The sequence below is a fragment of the Phaenicophaeus curvirostris genome, chromosome 27 (assembly GCF_032191515.1).
Source record: "Phaenicophaeus curvirostris isolate KB17595 chromosome 27, BPBGC_Pcur_1.0, whole genome shotgun sequence".
Classification (NCBI taxonomy): Eukaryota; Metazoa; Chordata; class Aves; order Cuculiformes; family Cuculidae; genus Phaenicophaeus; species Phaenicophaeus curvirostris.
The window spans coordinates 2,282,437-2,300,961 of record NC_091418.1 but is presented as its reverse complement, the minus strand read 5'-3'; the positions used below and the strand labels follow the sequence as shown (position 1 = coordinate 2,300,961).

Here is an 18,525-nt window from a genome sequence, read left to right as displayed (position 1 = left end):
CAACATGAGGGAGTGATCTCCATCAGGCACGTGCCCTGAGACAAGTGCTGGTTTCCAAATGCATTTCCCAATTACATGCATATGTATAAACCTTCCCAGAACCGTTATGCATATTCTATTACTTTCCAGGGACTGATTTTAATGTTATCATGTACTTCACAACAGCCACATCTCCTGTTAATTTGGAGCTGGATCCAGCTCTCTGTCTGACCTTGAGATAGAGAAGAACGCAAACAGGTTGCCCAGAGCAGGGGTGGCTGCCCCATCCCTGGAGGGGTTCAAGGTCGGGTTGGATGGGGCTTGGAGCCCCTGATCCTGTGGGAGGTGGAACTGGATGGGCTTAGAGGTTCCTTCCCACCCAAACCATTCCATGATTCTCTGATTAAACAGCCCAGTTAAAGCCCCTGCTTTATGTCTCCATCCCCTGCCACCAGGGCTGCCCCAGTGGCTTCACAGTGACACGAGTCTTGGCTAAAACCCCCAGATGTTGGCTTTCCTCTCCTTTCACAGATGGTTTTCTTTCCTTCCTTTCACTTAGCAGCATGATCGCCGTTCATCCCAGCTCCCCAAGGGCAATGACTGTCCGGATGCAGGAGAGGAGTGAGGAGGTTTTCATCATGTGAATAACTGATGTTTCCAAAACAAAACTCGGCGCTATTAAAAAAAAAAATAGGAGCCAAACGCTGTCACTTCAGCAGAGCTGCCAAGTTCTGGTTATTTCTGTATCACTGCCCTCACCAGGTGCAATATTTCTTGTTGAGCACAATGGAGCTGTGGCTGGGACCTTGGCGCTGGGATGCTCTGTCCCTCCTGGGCACGCTCAGGGGTCAAGCAGCCTTTGCAGGGTGGAGACAGAACCATTAGTGCTTCCGACAATGCTGTGCTGGGACTTTCAGGGTGGTTTTTGGCTTCCCTGAGGCACAAAGGATGGCTTTGGTTGTTAAGTTTGTGCGCAGTCATCAGCTTCATCCTGCGGCTGCTGGGATGCAAGGACCAGGAATGTCTCCAACACCACCTTCGCTGGGACTTCCCAGGTGTCTGAGATGTATTTGGCTTCCCTGATAGCTTTGACTGCTTGGAGTTTTAATCCTGTAGCCGAACAAGGCAGGCAAGAACCACCCTGTGACCAGAAATCAGGGAGAAGTCAGCCAGAAATCTAGGAGAAGTCAGCCAGCCCTCAGAGGCATGGGACATGGAGCTTTTTTTACCCTGATTTCTCATCAGGAGCATTTCCCGAGGCTGCAGAGCTGTGCCAGATCCTGTTTGGGCTGTGGTGCAACCATTCAAAGCTCCTTGCAGCTGATGATTTCATTTTCATTGAGGTTATTTCACACTCAGCCTTAGATTCGGTCCTTAATGCAGCCCTGCTAAGTCTCAGTGGCTTGATGAGCCAAGAACATTGGCATCAGCAAATAAAAGCCAGTGCTGATCCATTCTGAAGGGTTTGCAACCTTAGCTCTCTTCCCCTGGCAAGCCCTCGATGCTGTGGGGAAGGCAGCAGGTCCCAGAGCAGCCTTTAAACACCCCCCGATCCATGTTTTAAATCAGGAGATGACTCAGCAAAGCCAAGAGCCTATTTTTAGCTTCCTGTGTCAAGCTGAAATTGTATATTAATCCTTTCAGACCCGAAATAACAGCGCCTTCCAACTGTGAAGCCATTCATACCCAAGGACCTGTGATCACCAGGAACCTGGCTCTGACCTGCTAAGGAGAGAAAACGCGGCAGCCGGGAAGCTGAAAGGAGGCATCTGACCATGAATCTTGTTCAAAGGAACCGTGCTGGGCTGTGTTTATACACCTGAAAAAATCAGCCTTGAACCTGTGACGCTGGAGGCTGTTCGACCAGGGCATCACGTGTTGGGCGAGAAAGAGAGCCAAGAGATGGCTTCATCTCGCTCCAGATGAGAAACATCCTCCTGGAATTGCAGCTGGGGGGAAGAAAAGTTCGGTCCTATCTCTGGAATAGAGCAGAAAGCTGGATGTTACGCAATATCGATCATATCAAACCTCAGACTTACTGAGTCAGAGGTTTCTGCTCCTGTTTCAAAGCTGGCAGGTGCTTTGCTTTGGATCCGGAGCCTGGGCTGCAGCTCACGATCCCTAACAATCCTCACCCCTCTCCTTCATCCTAGAGCTGCTTTTAAATCCTAGGTCAAAGGGAGGAAAGAGAGGAGGGCAGGGAAAGGTGCAGATCTGAATTCAGACTCCACATTTGCTGTTTGAAGTCTCCCATTGGCAGGGTAAGAGTTTAACCATTTCTTCTGCCCAGAGGCTGCGTGCTCAGAGGCAGGGAAGCTGCCTTGGCAAAGGAAAAGGGAAAAAGGATTTGGAAATCCACCTGCTTGCCCTGAGCCTCTCCCAAACCTAAAAGATGAGGCAGGCAAAGGGAGAGAAAACAGAAAACAGAAGTCTGAGCATCCCTCTGCCCCAGAGGGGAAACTGAGGCACGGAGGGACTGGGCAGCTCGCCCAGGGAAGAAGCTGCTGTGCAGTGGGGAACTGAGCTCCGTTCCCATAAAGTTCACGAGTTCATTCAGCCTGGGCTGCCCACGAGACCTTTTTCTCCCTCTTTTAAAGAGGAACCTGGCATTTATGAGACAAATCATTTGTTTTTCTTGGACGGGGGGAAGGTCAAAATGATCGTGCGGCTTCAGATTCTTCCCAGGCACAAAACCACACGAGAGGCAGCAAAAAGCTGAATGCAAAACTCAATGCTGATGGTAAAAGATTATATATATATATATGTATTTATATATATTTATATCTAGGTCTATAGTTTGTAACCCATCACCTCTCCTAGGTATGCTGAGGATCACATTTAAAAGCAAGATGCTCTGGAAGGGGAGATTAGAGCCACCTTTACCCTCTCCCCTAGTCTCTTTTAAAGACGGGTGATGAGCAAACAGATGCTGCAGTGGACAAGAAGCCAATATTTGAAGGCTCTGAACCATCGAGAGCCGCAGGGGCAGCCAGCTCGTGTGAGGTTAACCACTAACTGTGGCTGATAAGACTGGGCTTCCCCAAACGGCTGTTTATTACGGCTGTGGGCAGCTTGGGCTCAAATCTCCCTTCTCCCTGGCCCACAGAAAGGGAGCGGGAGGTGAGTCCTGCTCAAACCTTCCTTTTATTTTCTGCTTGCAGCAAAGCTGATGAATCATAGAATCACAGGATAGTTTGGGGTGGAAGGGACCTCAAACCCATCTAGTTCCACCTCCTACCATGGGCAGAGACACCTCCCATGGGATCAGGGGCTCCAAGCTCCATCCAACCTGGCTTGGAACACCTCCTGGGATGGGGCAGCCACCCCTGCTCTGGGCAACCCCACCCTCTCAGCAAAACATTTCTCCCTAGGATCTCCTCTCAACCTCCCCTCTTTCAGTTGAAATCCACCGCTCTTGTTCTACCACCACATGCTGCTTCTCCACGTTTCTGTTGTGGCGCAGCTCCTGGGGAGCTCTTGGTTCAGAGGGAGCTGCAGGGATGTTCAGGCTGGTGGCGATAAGCATGGGGTGCAAGCAGGGAAGCCTGTCCCGGGCTGATAAACACACACCCCTCCTTGCCCTGCAAACCAGCCTTAAATAGAAGCAGTCAGCGTGCCACCACGGCCAGGGTGGAAATTCTGGCTTGGTGAGTGGATGATGAATCTGCTGGGGTGTCCCACCCCTCTGGATGGGTTGGGGAGTGGGAGAGGGTAAACATGACCAGCCTTGCTTGGTAGCTTCAATCCCTCCAGGCTGAATGTGGAGCTATCTTTGTCTGGCTGTGCAAAGACATTCTCTCTGCGGCTGGCCAGTGCAGATAACTCTGTTAGTGCAGTTTTATAAAAGGGAAGGTTGAGATGAGCGGATAACACACTGCAGCTTCCTTACAAGTGTTTGGCAGGGAAAAGAAGGTCCCAAGATCTGCAGGTTTGCCTTCTGCAGCCAAGATGTGTCTGAGCGCTCAGTATAAATGATGAGGCAAACTGGGAAATTCTCTTTCAGTGTCCTCCTTGCCCCACGTCCAGGCTTCTCCCACCTGAGTTCATGCACAGCAGCTCCCTAAGAGCACCAGGCTGGTTTTTTTGGAGAGCGGATGATGCAAGTTCTTCTCCATCCCAGTGAATGTGCACACAACGTGCAAATGCAGAGGACTAGAATTTCTTCTGACCTAACTGAAAAATTAATCATTCTCTAAGGACCCAAATGACTTCAACTGAAGTCAGTGGTATCCAGAGCAGAGAACACATGGTTCTGTTTAAACAAAAGGCCCTGCATACTTTTTGGCCTTGTAATAGAAGTACCCACCCAGGAAACAACTAGGGGTTCTTCTTCTCCCTTAAATCACACTGCAGCTTGATTGGGTTTTGGCAGAGACGGGTCCTAACTTATGAGAAAACCAGGGTTCCATTGCTCAGCATGGCCAGGCATGCGAGCGCTCGCTCTGCAATGAGTGCGGTCACTAAAGAGAAGATGCTTCCACCTGGAATGGTTTGGGTTGGGAGGGACCTCAAAACCCAGGTAGTTTCAACCCTCTGCCATGGGCAGGGACACCTCCCACTGGATCAGGGGCTCCAAGCCCCATCCAACCTGGCCTTGAACCCCTCCAGGGATGGGGCAGCTACCCCTGCTCTGGGCAACCTGGGCCAGGGCCTCCCCACCCTCACAGCCAAACATTTCTGCCTAAGATCTCATCTCAATCTCCTCTCTTACAGTTTAAATCCATTGCTCCAGGCTGAACAACCCCAACCCTTTCATCAAAAGATGCTGGTCCCAGTGCTGACCCCTGAGGAGGCCACTCATCACTGGTCTTCACTTGGGCATCAAGCTGTTCACCATCCAGACACATCCTTATCCACCAAGTGGTCCATCTATCCAGTCAAGATTTCTCCATTTTAGAGGCAAGGATGTCGTGCAGGACAGTGTTGAATGCTTTGCACAAGCCGAACCAGATGCCATCGGTTGGTTTTCCCTTATCCACCAGCACTTTAACCCCATGATAAAAAGCCACAAAATCCATCAGGCACAATTTACCCTTTAGTGAAGATAGATTGGGTCACCAGTCACCAAATCACATCTCGAGTGGGTTATCTACAGCTCTTCTGATCCCTTTGGACCAGAGGAGCTTCGCTGCCTTCCTCCAAGTCCCGAGGCCGATGATGAGCAGCTCAGCAGCCCCGGTTTGCACCCAGATTATCAAGGCACTGAGCCCTTTCCTGGGCGAGCGGCTTTTCTCCTGCAGCCCCACCTGAGCTGAGCTGAAAACATACCTGCGGTTTGCCAGAGCGCTGGGTGGTGCTTCGGAAAGCATCAGGCAGTCACGCGTTATTCCCTGGTGTCCGGTGAGTCACTGCATTTCTGAGGGAGGAATGGAGCCCTGCTTGAAGCCCTTGGGCTGTTGAATCCTGCTCCGAACACGCCAGGATTAGTTAGCTTGGATTTCAGGGCTAGGAAAAGATTAACGAGGCACAATGCCTCAATTCCATCGGAGTAATTTTTCTTATTCAGAATCCAGATAACCCGGCTGCGGAAGAGCCGGTTGGGTCAACAGCAGGGTCCAAAGGTTTAACTTTTTACACTTTCCCCCCTTTCAGCTTAAATTCCTCTCCCCAGACCCAACAAACCCGAGGTGGAATTTCCCTTCTTGCCAGCTCAGAGGCAAAAAAAGGGGCTGTTTTGCAAGACAAGTAGGTGTTTTATCCATGCTGTGCGGTGTCTTTGCACACTACGCTGCTGTCCTGCCTGGGATTCCTCATCGGGCTGTGTTTGCGTCACCCCCTTTTCCACGGGAGCCCCAAACCTGTGGCTTTGCTCGCTTGAGACGAACCCTTTGGGGAAGGAAATACAAGGAGGAGAAGGGAGAACCCCCTGGGAGCAGCATTGCTGGTGGCTCCTGTCCCGCTTGGGAGCCTCGAACTAATTCAGGGACAAGGCAAAAAAAGGGAGAAGCCCTAAAAGATGTGCTAAAAAAAAAAAAAAGGGCTGCGAAAAAGTGAGTGGGGCTTCACCACCAACACTGAAACCCTGGTGTGGTTTCTCGGTGGTGGTAACAGGAGGTTTGGGAGAGCAGCCAGCCCTGGGCAAGCCTTCCTCCTCCTCCTCTTCCTCCCTGCCCCTGTTATTGGTTTAACCCCTTTTTTCCATGGAAAACCCAAACCTGTGGCTTTGCTCGCTTGAGACAAACCCTTTGGGGAAGGAAATACAAGGTGGAGAAGGCAGAACCCCCTGGGAGCAGCATTGCTGGTGGCTCCCGTCCCGTTTGGGAGCCTCAAACTAATTCAGGGACAAGAAAAAAAAAAAAGGAGAAACCCCAAAAGATGTGCTAAAAGCAAAAAAAAAAAAAAAAAAAGGCTGCAAAAAGCGGCTTCACCACCAGCACTGAACCCCCTGGTGCGGTTTCTTGGTATTGGTGACAGGAGGTTTGGGCGAGCAGCCAGCCCTGGGTTGGGCTGGGACAGCCGCTTTCCTCCTCCTCCTCCTCCTCCTCCTCCTCCTTCCTCTGGAGCTGTAGAAGAGCTGAAGTCACTCTGCTCTCTCTCATTTGCCCCTGGGCAGTTGCGGGAGTCGCTGCTCCCGGTGCCGCCGCTCCCGGTGCCGCCGCTCCGCATCCCGCAAATGATGCTCGGAGCATCCCGATGGATCTGGGTCCCGCTGGTGCTGCTGGGCACGGTGCGTGGGGAGGGGATGGGGGGGTGGGGACCCCCGGGAAGGGTTGGGGACCCCCGATAAGGGTCGGCGACCTTTTTTGGGGGGTTTTTTTCGTGGAGCCGCGGCAAGTCCGGGCTTGCAGCATCGTGGAGGAGCAGGGACAGCCCGGCTGGGAAAGGGTTCTGGGAGGGGGGAGAAGGTGGGGAGGGGGTTTAAGGGGTTGAAATGGGCTGGGGGTGAGAGTTCTGGCCGGAATTGGGGGGGGGGCTGTGGAAATAGGGGGTGCTCTTGGGTGTGGGGAGAAAGGGGTTCAATGGGGGAGAGCAAAGGATGGGTTGGGGTGTCCTTTAGTGGTTAAAGGGGGGAAATTGGGGAGTAGGGGCTTGTTGGGGGGGGGGGCAGGGGTTGGGGGAAGGGGCTGGGACTGTTGTGGGGCTCACCTGGTCCAGGGAGGGGTGGAGGGACTGGGTTATTGGGGGGGCTCAGCTTATGCTGGGGTGGGGGGGGAGCAGGAGTTAGGGGGGGAGCAGGAGTTAGGGGGCGCTCAGCTGATCCGGGGGTTATGGGGGGAGCAGGAGTTTAGGGGAGCTTATCTGATCCAGGGGCTATGGAGAGAATGGGGAGAATGGGGGGAGCAGGAGGTTGGGGGAGGGCTCAGCTGATCTTGGAGTTATGGGGAGAGCAGGAGTTGCGGGGGGAGCAGGAATTGGGGGGGGCTTGTCTGATCTGGGGGCTATGGGGGGAGCAGGAGTTAGGGGGGGAGCAGGAGTTAGGGGGAGTAGCAGGTGTTATGGGGGGAGCTTGCACAGCCCAGGGGCGATGGGAGGAGCAGGGTTTGGGGGGGGCTTATATGATCCAGGGGCTATGGGGGGAGCAGGGACTACGGGGGGGGGCGGTTCATTGATGTGGTGGCTGTGGGGAGAGCGTGGAGTATGGGGGGGCTCGCTTGATCTGGGGCTTATGGGGAGGACGGGGGGGTATGGGGGGGCTCAGCTGATCTGGGGGTGAGGTGGGGAGCAGGGGTGATGTGGAGAGCAGGGCTTATGGGGGGAGCAGGGGTCATAGGGGTCTCATTGATGTGGTGGCCGTGGGGGTGATGTGGTGGCTGGGGGTGGCAGCGCGAAGGTGGGACAGGTGATCTCACCTGTCCTGGATGTGGGGCAGCGGGCGAGCCCTTGTGTGGGTAATTAATTACGTGTGTGCGTGGGGGGGGTGAGGGCTATGGGGCTGGACTCTTGATAAATGGCGCTGCCCGTCCCGGCGGGGATTTCCACTCCTCCTTGTGCTTCCAAACCTCGTTCACCGGTCGATGTCGGGATCTTGCGACGATGCCAAAACAAGGCTGAGAGCTTGGGGGTTGGATGCGGGCAGCTCCAGGCTGCCTGGTGCAGGAATTCTGCCTCTCCAACATGCCTGAAGGATGGTCAAACCCTTAACGCCGATGGTTTTTTTGGATGGAAGATCCTACCTGTGCGCATCGTGTTTCCGCTTGGATTGGGCGTTGCTATAGGGCTCACAAATACCTAAAGTCTCACCTTCCCTGAAGCCAAGGAGGTCCTGCCTTGAGTTTTATCCCTCTCTGGCCATGAGGGAGCCCAGCGGATCTCCAGAACACGTGGTGGCTGCTCCCACGCTGCCATGGTCCGAATGGGCACTGCCCAGAACAGGTTCAAGAGGAGTCAGCTTCTCCAGTTCCTTCCCTATATTGTTTGCAAGGGTTTATTTAGACTCACGTGGCAAGCTCGAGCCTTACTAAACCCACCTCCTAAGGGCACGCACCCAAAAAGTTGTGTTTTCTTTTTATTTCCCGCTTTTTTACATAAACAAAAAGGGAAGAGGGAGCCGATCGGGGCTGACGCCACCTCACATGATGATCGGACGATATTGTAACTGCGGTTCTTCCCTCTGATCACCGGGGCTTGTTGTTATATTGTGCTTGGACCTGGGCCACGGGCTCCCGAGGAGGAATGCGGTTGGATCTCTGTTTGCAGGAGTTCAAATTCCATCTGTGGAATCCCCCGTGTTTGTCAGAGCTGAGCTCTTGGGGCAGAGGCACGTGGGATGCCAGCCTGGCATCTCTTTTAACCCTGGACCTTAGCGCCCAGGATTAACCTTTTCCTATAATCGAGGGCTCTGTTAGTGCTGGATTGATGTTCATGGATGGGTTCAGCGAGGGGTCTGCCTTCTGCTGTAGGATCCAGTTCCTTCCTTGGTATCATGAGGATCTACAAATTATAGAGTGGTTTAGGCTGGAAGGGACCGTAAGGACCACCCAGTTCCAACCCCATCGAATGGTTTGGGCTGGAAGGGACCTTAAAGCCCATCCAGTTCCAACCCCATCGAACGGTTTGGGCTGGAAGGGACCTTAAAGCCCATCCTGTTCCAACCCCATCAAATGGTTTGGGCTGGAAGGGACCTTAAAGCCCATCCAGTTCCAACCCCATCGAATGGTTTGGGCTGGAAGGGACCTTAAAGCCCATCCAGTTCCAACCCCACTGCCCTGGGGAGGGACACATTGCGGGGATGGAAGAGGAGAGAGTTTAAAGCTTAATGCTTCCCAGTACTTTCTTTCCAGCCCTGATCCTCCAGAAGGAAGAGTTTTTGGGCTGATGAGGGTAATTCCTCTGTGCCTGGTTATTCCTCTGACTTGAGGCAACGTTGCTTTCTTGGCATGTTTGCTAGGGGTCAAAACTACACTTGAATATCATCAGTCTTGCCCACGGCTCCCTGGCTGGTTTCTCCCGTGCTTTGGAAGGCTGATAGGTTAGTCAGAGGTGGCAAACCGTGCCTGCCAAGGGCTGGGTGTGGGGGGATGAGGTTCTCGAACGGCGAGTGCTGTGGACTGATAACCTTATCGCGCACTTGTGCGGGTTGAGTAGTTGTTTTGTGAACAGCGATGAAATCCTGCATCTACGAGGCCTTTCCAAACAGCAGATAATGCCATGTTGTTGCTATGATCTCCGTCACAGCCTGGCAGAGTTTGAATGGGAAAGAAAGACCTTGATTTTCTCCCCCTCTTGGTGAAAGTTTATCCAGTCTCAGTCCCTGAAGGCTTTTGAGACCAGGGTGGGTAAAGCCCTGAGAGCTGCTGATGGCTGGAAGGGAAAATCTGGATAAAAAAAGAACTTAGGAAACTTCCAAACTTCTGGTGAGACCCCACCTGGAGTGCTGTGTCCCGTTCTGGGATCCCCAGCATAAGAAAGATATGAGATGGTTGGAGTGGGTCCAGGGGAAGCCACAGGGATGATCCAAGGGGTGGAGCACCTCTGCTGTGAGGACAGGCTGAGAGAGTTGGGGTTGTTCAGCCCAGAAAAGGCTCCGAGGAAACCTTAGAGCAGCTTCCACTACTGAAAGGGGCTGCAGAAAAGCTGGGAAGGGGCTCTTGATCAGGGGTAGGATGAGAGGGAACGGTTTTCAGCTGAAAGAGGGGAGATTGAGATGAGATCTTAGGCAGAAATGTTTTGCTGTGAGGGTGGGGAGGCCCTGGAACAGGTTGCCCAGAGCAGTGGTAGCTGCTGCATCCCTGGAGGGGTTCAAGGCCAGGTTGGATGGGGCTTGGAGCCCCTGATCTAGTGGGAGGTGTCCCTGTCCATGGCAAGGGAGGAACTAGATGGGCTTTGAGGTCCCTTCCCACCTAAAACATTCTATGATTCTATGAAACTCTTCCAGCTGGAGAAGGCAGCAGTGGTTGATGTGGAGCCAGAAGCCTTTGGAGGGCTGTGGATTTGATTCCCCCCAAGTCAGGGTCTGGAGTTGGTCCTGGAGATGGTCTGGATGGGCCTCTATGCCTATCGATGCCTGTGTCTCCACACAGAGCTGTGTGTGTGGGGATAGAATCACAGAATCACCAGGCTGGAAGAGACCCACTGGATCATCGAGTCCAACCATTCCCATCAATCACTAACCCATGTCCCTCAGCGCCTCGTCCACCCGTCCCTTAAACCCCTCCAGGGAAGGGGACTCAACCCCCTCCCTGGGCAGCCTCTGCCAGGGACCAATGACCCTTTCTGTGAAGAATTTCATCCTGATGTCCAGCCTGACCCTCCCCTGGTGGAGCTTGAGGCCATTCCCTCTCGTCCTGTCCCCTGTCCCTTGGGAGAAGAGCCCAGCTCTCTCCTCTCCACAACCTCCTTTCAGGGAGTTGGAGAGAGCAATGAGGTCTCCCCTCAGCCTCCTCTTCTCCAGGCTAAACACCCCCAGAATGTTGTGGGAAGTGGATGTGCTGGGGAATCACTGTTTGATGACCTGAGTGCTTTCTTTGTGGGTCTGTGTCTCCTTCTGCAGCCCTGTGACCACTGGACCTGCTGTGGCCAGCTTTGGTGCAAACACCCTTCCTTGTACAACCACAGGAAGCGTCTGAGCAGGAGGAGGAGGGGGGATTGGATTTGTAGATGGCCAAGCTGGCTCCGGGGACTGCGTTTTTCTATTGTTTCAGCCTCTCGGGGCAGCTTCTGACTCACAGGAAGAAATATTTGCTTTAAGAGGCAGGTTCATGCCTGGAGGAGAAAGTGCAGCTGACAGCATGGGCATCAGCCTTCCGGATAAAATGGGGTAGAGGGGAAGAGGCTGGAAGTAGAGGCAGGTTTGGGTCCATTTATATTGTAGAATCAGAGTAGTTTGGATTGGAAGGGACCTTAAAGGTCATCCAGTCCCACCCCTGCCCTGGGCAGGGACACCTCCCACTGGATCAGGGGCTCCAAGCCCCATCCAACCTGGCCTTGAACCTCTCCAGGGATGGGGCAGCCACCCCTGCTCTGGGCAACCTGGGTCAGTGTCTCTGCACCCTCATAGTGAAGAAATTCTTCGTTATGTCCAGTCTAAATCTGCCCCTCAGCATTTATCCCCATTGCCCCTCATCCTATCACTACAAGCTTTTGTGAAGAGCCCCTCTCCAGCTTTCTTGTAGACACTCCAGGTGCTGGAAGGTCGCTAGAAGGTCTCCTTGGAGCCTTCTCTTCTCCAGGCTGAACAACCTCAACTCTCTCAGCCCCCAGCTCTCCCTCGTATGGGAGGTGCTCCAGCCAAGGCGTGCTCAAAGGTCCCCCCAGCTCCTGATGGGGCGAGTGGCCGTTCCCATCCAGCGTCATCCCTCGCAGCCGGAGCGACCTGGGAGCGACAGCAACTGCTGAGCCAGCAGAAACTGCCCAGTGAGCTGGTGGAAACTTGGCTGTTGGCTTCCCGATCCGCAGGGAGATAACGGGGATAGTGCGGAAGGTGCAGAAGATGTGGAAGCGCTGGAGGCTGTGCTGTCCCCCGGGAGCCCGGAGCAGCCTTGGTGTGTGTTGTGGGCACAGGAGCCGCCTACCAGCCTTGACAAGGAGCCGGTTTCCTCCCCACAAACGCCCTCCTTGTTCCTCTTCCCTGCCCTTCCATTTTCTTCGCTGCTGTTGGTTCACGTGCTCAGAAATTGGGGAAGGAAGGGGGGCCTGGTGTTCTCCTAAGGAAGCGTTGGCGAGCCTTTGCCTTGCTGATAACCTGGCACACAGGAATCCCTCTGCAAAGCCTCCTTGGGCTTGGCCAAGGAAATAACTGGAGAAAGAGCCCTTCATCTCCATCAAGGGCAGGTTTGGGCACCAGATCCAGCAGCTCCGAGCCATCCCAGAGCTCCCCGGGCAGAGCAGCTCGTGCTCTTCTCGTGTTTCCTTTGCTCTCTGGGCTTGGGGTGTGTTTTAACCCAAGTTTTTCTGTGTTTTTTTTAACAGGGAGCCGCAGCACCACAGGTTAGGAAGGACAACGTGGATCCTTTGGACCCAAGCAGCGGAGGGGAAGAGTTTTACCAAGTCCAAGACAGCCATCTCTATTGCAAGAAGTGCCCAGCAGGTAAGATGGTCTCAAACACCAGCTCAACATGCAGCCTTGTGGTGTTTCTGCCTTGCTCCTTGCAAGGAGGCAGTGGGTTCTCTCTCTCCTGCTCTGCTGTCATGAGATCTAAGGACAAATGTAGCCACACCGCGAATCCTGGGTTCAAGTTTGGGCCCCTCACTCCAAGAAGGACATTGAGGGGCTGGAGCGTGTCCAGAGAAGGGAATGAATCTAGACAAGGGGCTGGAGCCCAGGGGTTCTGGGAGCAGCTGAGGGACCTGGGGCTGTTTAGCCTGGAGAAGAGGAGGCTGAGGGGAGACCTCATCGCTCTCTGCAGCTCCTGAAAGGAGGTTGTGGTGAGGTGGGTGCTGAGCTCTTCTCCCAAGTGACAAGTGAGGGAATGAGAGGAAATGGCCTCCAGTTGCACCAGGGGAGGTTTAGATTGGATGTTAGGAAGAAATTCTCTACTGAGAGGGTGGTGAAGCCCTGGACCAGGTTGCCCAGGGCAGGGGTGGAGTCTCCATCCCTGCAGGGGTTCAAAGAACAGGTAGATGTGGCACTTTGGGACATGGTTTAGCAGGCACGGTGGGGTTGGGCTGATGGTTGGCCTGGATGAGCTTAGAGGGCTTTTCCAACATTAATGATTCTATGATTCTGGGAACATTTTCCTTTTCATCGTTCCTAATTCACCTCTTAACTGCACTGACAGCAGAACCAACACCCTCTTTGCAAAGACATCACTGTCCTGAGCTGTGTGCTCACAGATGCGCCCGTTCTTTCTCCTCTGTTCTTGCAGGCACCTATGTAGCCGAGCACTGTAAAGAACAAAACGGCTCCAGCAAGTGTTTGCCGTGTAAAGAAGACGAATACATCGAATATCCAAATGACTTTCCCAAGTGCCTTGGCTGCCGGACGTGTCGGGAAGGTACGAGCTGGTGTGTACAGGGTGATGCTGGCTGATAGCACTGGTCCAGCTGACTGGAGACCTCTTGAAGAGCACCTGCAGCGTCCTCAAAGATCTGCTCATGCTGTGGGGAGCAGGCTGGCTCTGGAATCGGTGCGGCAGCTTGTGCCGGACCTGCCTCTCTGTTCAATGCAGCATCCCTCGTGCAAAGCTGGGCCACGAGACCTCCATCCAGCAAGGACCAGGAGGACTGGGCTCCGGGCAGCGTTGTAGGCTGCTGGTGGAGCTTTGATGCCAGCATTGCTTTCCTCCTGGGCACGGTGAGGTGTGGGGCAGGAAGGGGTAAGGCTGAAACGCAACACCAGAGGGTGACGTGGTCTTCACCAGGCTTGCGGTTCAGCTCGGGTCGTTAGCAGCATTAATGAAGGAAACGGGTGGAAGGGTTGGGGTAGAGCCTTCTCTCCTCTTGTCCACAGATCAGGTGCAAGTGAGTCCCTGCCAAGCCACCAGCAACACACAATGTGCCTGCATGAACGGCACCTTCTGCTCCCCGGACCATCCCTGCGAGATGTGCCAGAAGTGCCGGCCCCGGTGAGCTGGGCGACGCGGTGGGTCCTGCTGGGATCTGGGCTCGAGTCCCAGCCGCTGAGCCTGCTCTCTTTTCCTCTTTCCCAGGTGTTCCAAGGACGAAGTAGAGCTGGCTCCTTGCACGCCACAGAGCGACCGTCAGTGTGGTCCTCCCACCAACACCTTCTCCAGCTCCTCTAGTAAGTGAGGGGCTGCTGGAGGAGGGGAGATGGGCTGAGGGACGGAGGTGTGAGCTGCTGCTGAGGAGAGCAGGAGCAGCTCCCCACCACCCTCCTCTTTTATCGACTTTAGCTATGTGGATCGTGATCGTCGTGATACTTGGGACCCTGATTTTGGTCATCCCCTTACTCTGGTTCTGCAACTGCTGTTCCGCAGGTGAGCAGGAGGTGCTGGGGGCCCCCAGAGCGCTCACCCTGGCTCTGTGCAGGGGTGGGCGGGGTGGGAAGAAGTATCTTCCTGGGGGAAGAGGGATCACAGCACTGCTATCACCTTGCAGGACACATGAGAGACCTGAGCACTAAGTCCTGTGGCGTGGCGGTGAGTTGCTGGGACGGCAGAGGGGGTGGTGGCTCTGTTTGTGGGGCTGGTGGCTCTGTTTGTGGGGCTGGTGTGAGGTTCCTCCTCTGCTCCCAGATTTGCTTGCAGCTCCTGGGAAGGTTGGAGAGCGGGGGGATAGGTTTTGCCCTTGCAGGGATGTGATGGAGCTGGGCTGAGCAGAGGAGGCTCTGGTAGTGCCCTGCTCTACGTGAGGCGCTTGCAGCCCCCTCTCTAGTTCCCTGGCAGCGGTTCCAGCCCATCCAGGGTCCCCAGGGCCCCTGCAAGCTCAGGATGAGCGATCAAGCCATGTCCTTGAAGGCATGGCAGGGTGGATGCTGATCCCTGCGGAGCCGATGGGAGCCCTGCCCTCCCAGGACCACCTGACTTGGATGGTTTGTGCTTCTCTCCTGCTGCAGGATTACGTGGAGTCGATGCTGACAAGGTGCCAGAGCAGGAGAGTGGAGACAAATGACAACGACCTCAACCAGCAGATTGACCAGAATCTGCTGTCACCTAGGAGATCGGTGACTCCCAGTGCTCTGGGGCCAGAGGTACGCCAGTGTGCCCCTCACAGAACCACTTTGTTTGGAAAACACCTTTAAGATCGAGTCCAACCATCGATCTAGCCCTGCTAAGTCCACTACTAGACCATGTCCCCAAGTACATCTAATCATCTTTTAAACGCCCCCAGGGATGAGGACTCAACCCCCTTCCCAGGCAGCCTGGTCCAATGCTGGATAACCCTTGCAGTAAAGAAATTACTCCTGATATCCAACCTAAATCTCTGCTGGTGCATCTTCAGGCCATTTCCCCTTGTACTCTCACTGTCTGCAAGGAAAGAGAGACCAACCCCCTCCTCACCACTTCCTTTCAAGTGGTTGTAGAGAGCAGTGAGGTCTCCCCCAATCCTCCTTTTCTCCAGACTAAACCACCTGAGCTCCCTCAGGTGTTCCTTGTAAAGCTTTTGCTCTAAACCCTTCCCAAGCTGTTTCCATTCTCTGGATGCACTCCAGCCCCTCGATGTCCTTCTCGTAGAAAGGGGCCCAAAACAACCCAGGATTCAAGGTGCAGCCTCACCAGTGCCAGGTACAGGGGAAGGTTCCCTTCCCTGGTCCTGCTGGCCACACTATTCCTGATGGAGATGCTGTTGGCCTTCTCGGCCGTCTCTGCTCTGCTGTGCTCATTCTGATTATTTCCTCTGCCTTTACCAAGCTGATCAGCTTTTGGGGGGCTTCCAGGGCCAGATGATGGTTGCTTCATCGAGACAGCGAGGTGTCTCATCCTTGTTCTGGGTTCAGGACTGCAAAATCTGCTTGTTGCAGTCAGCTGCCAGAGTCCTCTGCAGTTTTAATGCTGATGCTGAGCAAAGAGACGGCTTTTCTCTCTCTGGCCAGGACCCACGAGGCAGCTCTCACCTGTTTTTGTGGCCTGTTGTCATCCCAAAGCCAGGAAACGATGGGCATGTATGAGGATCTCCTGCCCCAACAGCCCCCAGAGAGAGGGAGAGGGTCTCCAACCCATCAGTGGGGCTTGGAGACAGCATTTGTGCCGGGGCTTGGTGGGTGCTATAAGACATTTGTATTTCCAGGGGACCTCGTACCGCAGTGGGAAACCAAGGAAGAATCTAGTTCCAGTGCAAGGAAAAGATTCCATTTACCGTAAGTGTTGGGGCTGAGGGGATGTGCTGAGGGGGTGGGGAGCAGGTAAACCTGTGGGATGAGCTTTCTGGGTGAAATCCTTGCTGACCCAGCTGTCCATGCTCTACTGTCCGTGCTCTGCCCTGTCCTCTAACCTTTCCCCGTTCCCCCTCTAGTTCTGCGACGTTCCTTTGACATCTTTGCCCAAGAAGTGCCCTACAAGGACTGGAAAAGATTCGTCCGAGCGCTCGGTCTGAAGGAGAACGACATTGCCCTTGCAGAGATGAACGACAAGTGTTCGCTGGAGCCCTTCTTCCAGATGCTCAACACGTGGCTGAACGAGGAAGGGAAGGACGCCTCTGTGAACACCTTGCTGGAGACCCTGCACCACATCAATCTCAGAGGGATTGCCGAAGACATCTCCTCCAAGTTGGTCCAGCAGGGGTATTTCGAATATGAGGTGGCCTGAGGAGCAAAGCAGGCCCTGCATCTCAGAGCTTCAAGCTAAAACCGTTATTACCTCAGAATGCTGCTAGCTCCTGCAGAAGAGCCACAGAAGAGCTGTAGGCATCTCTGTGGTGGCGGTTTTAAACTGGATCACTCTTTTTAGGAGGTTTCCCTGGCACCCTGATCTGGGTCTGGACCTGGATGGGCTTGAAAGATCTCTTCCAAACCAAAGCATTTTGTGATTTTTATCGTAGCGCAATGGCTTGTGCTTGTAGGAGAACTCTACATTCGATGGACTGGATTCTCGGGCTCTTCATATAGTGTTTTAGCTGCTAGCTGCTTTGCTTGCTGCCAGGAATCTTTTAGACTGGACTATGAGGGAGGGTGGGAAAGTTTTACTTGTTCTGTCATCACTAGGGTTGCCTCAGAGAAGGGTCAGTGGAAGGAGAGGGAGTGAGTGCCTCTTTGAAGCCTGATACGGGCAGCGAACTTCCCGGTGAGCCAGAAACAACCTTCTCCATCACCTCGGTGAAGACAGTGCCCGTCCCCTTGGCCGTGGGGTGGCTTTGCTGTCTCTATCTGTCCAGCCAGCATGAAAATGTGAATGCACTGAGGGCCGAGTGTGACCGTGGGTACCCACCACCCATCCTCCAGCAAGGTGGGTTGCTCCTCAAAACACTCAGCCCCTTACTCTGCCTCACAGAGCTCAGGGACAACTACTTTTATTACTTGACCTGGCCACCCCAGTACAGCCCAGCCCACCGGGACCTTCCCCAGCACGGTGGGAGAGGGCGAGGGGCATCTCCAGCTCCTCACCACAGCCAGAGCTGCGCTGTGAAGCCCCCGTCCCTCCCACTCCCATCCATTCTACGGGATTCTCAAGCTTAAATTTATTTGTATTTATTTATTCAGCAGTTGTAAATGCGTACATTTAACTTAAAACCTAGTATAAAAATAAGAGGTTTTTGTACTATGCGTGTGGGTGAGGTTTTTGTACAGAACTCTGGCCCAGCCAGTTTACATTTCCAGTTTCTTTATGAAGGAACTAAAAACGTTTAAAAAAGCCTCCTGGTTGCTCACCTTTTCTCCCCCACCCTTACTCTGCGCCACCACACTCTGCTCTGGGTTTTAGGGGGCACCGAAGGAGCTGGACTAGGTGCTCAGCAGCTGCTCCCCGTGGTCTGAGGACCCAGCTCAGGGTGTTAATTCTTTGCCACGGTCCCACCAGCGATGCTTCTGCTGGGGAAAAGCCAGAGCAGCAAACCTGGGCTCTGCTTTTATGCCTCTGCCACGCGTCCCGTGCTCTTTAGTCGCCTGCAAAAGGAGGAGGCTGAACTCTGAGTCCCTCAGGAGCCGCAGGGGCTGCAACCCTGCGATGGAGCTGCCGCTGCTGCTGCCGGGGGGGTCACTGCTCCCCTCTCCGCTTGCACCGAGCCAGGGCTCTGCGTGTTGCAATAGCCACGTCGCAAATCCATGCAGTGCTTCGTGAGAAAAAGGGCTCTGCTCGTCCCCAAAAGCCCCCCCTGAGCTGCACCCCCCACCCCAGCCTTCGCACCATTTCTTGATGACACAAGGCTGGGGCAAATGCTGAAAGCAGGAGCTGGTGGTGACCTGCCAGGAGGCTTCGTGCCCGAGGTGGTGGCCCAGGTAGCCCCAGCGTTGCCTCCCACGCATGCAGGGAGCTCCTGCAGAGCCAGGCACATGCAAGGTTTAGTGCTGGGAGCGGGAGGCTCGAGTCCTGACTTCAGGAAGGGAAACAGGACTCGGAAAGCAGCAGCGAGTGCCCGGATTCGAAAGGGAAAGAAACTTGTGGTCCTACCTGCTCGCTGGTGCTGCAAAAGTGTGAAAAGACGGAGTGTAAGCTCGCTGGAGCTGCAACCTTGCTCCTGCATCCCTGGCTGAGGAGGAGCATGAAAAGCGAGTGACTCCAAGGTGCTCTACCGAGGCCAGATGGGAGGAGACACCCCTAGGAGCATCCCTGCCAC

At 54.3% G+C, this 18,525-nt stretch overlaps 1 protein-coding gene across 1 annotated transcript; it reads left to right on the top strand.

The window, feature by feature from the left end:
- Positions 1–6,489: 6,489 nt before the first annotated feature.
- On the top strand, positions 6,490–17,605 carry LOC138731592 (tumor necrosis factor receptor superfamily member 10B-like). The gene is made up of 10 exons (XM_069877625.1): positions 6,490–6,646; positions 12,328–12,445; positions 13,224–13,352; positions 13,808–13,922; positions 14,007–14,098; positions 14,211–14,294; positions 14,416–14,456; positions 14,873–15,007; positions 16,045–16,114; positions 16,270–17,605. Exons 1-10 carry the CDS (start codon positions 6,593–6,595, stop codon positions 16,560–16,562), a joined length of 1,131 nt encoding a protein of 376 aa, XP_069733726.1. The 5' UTR covers positions 6,490–6,592; the 3' UTR covers positions 16,563–17,605.
- The last annotated feature ends 920 nt before the right edge of the window (positions 17,606–18,525 follow it).

What these genes read in the sequence shown, in the direction of transcription:
- LOC138731592 (XM_069877625.1), top strand. Translation starts at nt 6,593, where the DNA reads ATGATGCTCGGAGCATCCCGATGGATCTGGGTCCCGCTGGTGCTGCTG. An exon ending in CTGCAACTGCTGTTCCGCAG is followed by an intron (nt 14,295 to 14,415) that starts GTGAGCAGGAGG and finishes ATCACCTTGCAG; the next exon opens with GACACATGAGAGACCTGAGC. An exon ending in AGGAAAAGATTCCATTTACC is followed by an intron (nt 16,115 to 16,269) that starts GTAAGTGTTGGG and finishes TTCCCCCTCTAG; the next exon opens with TTCTGCGACGTTCCTTTGAC.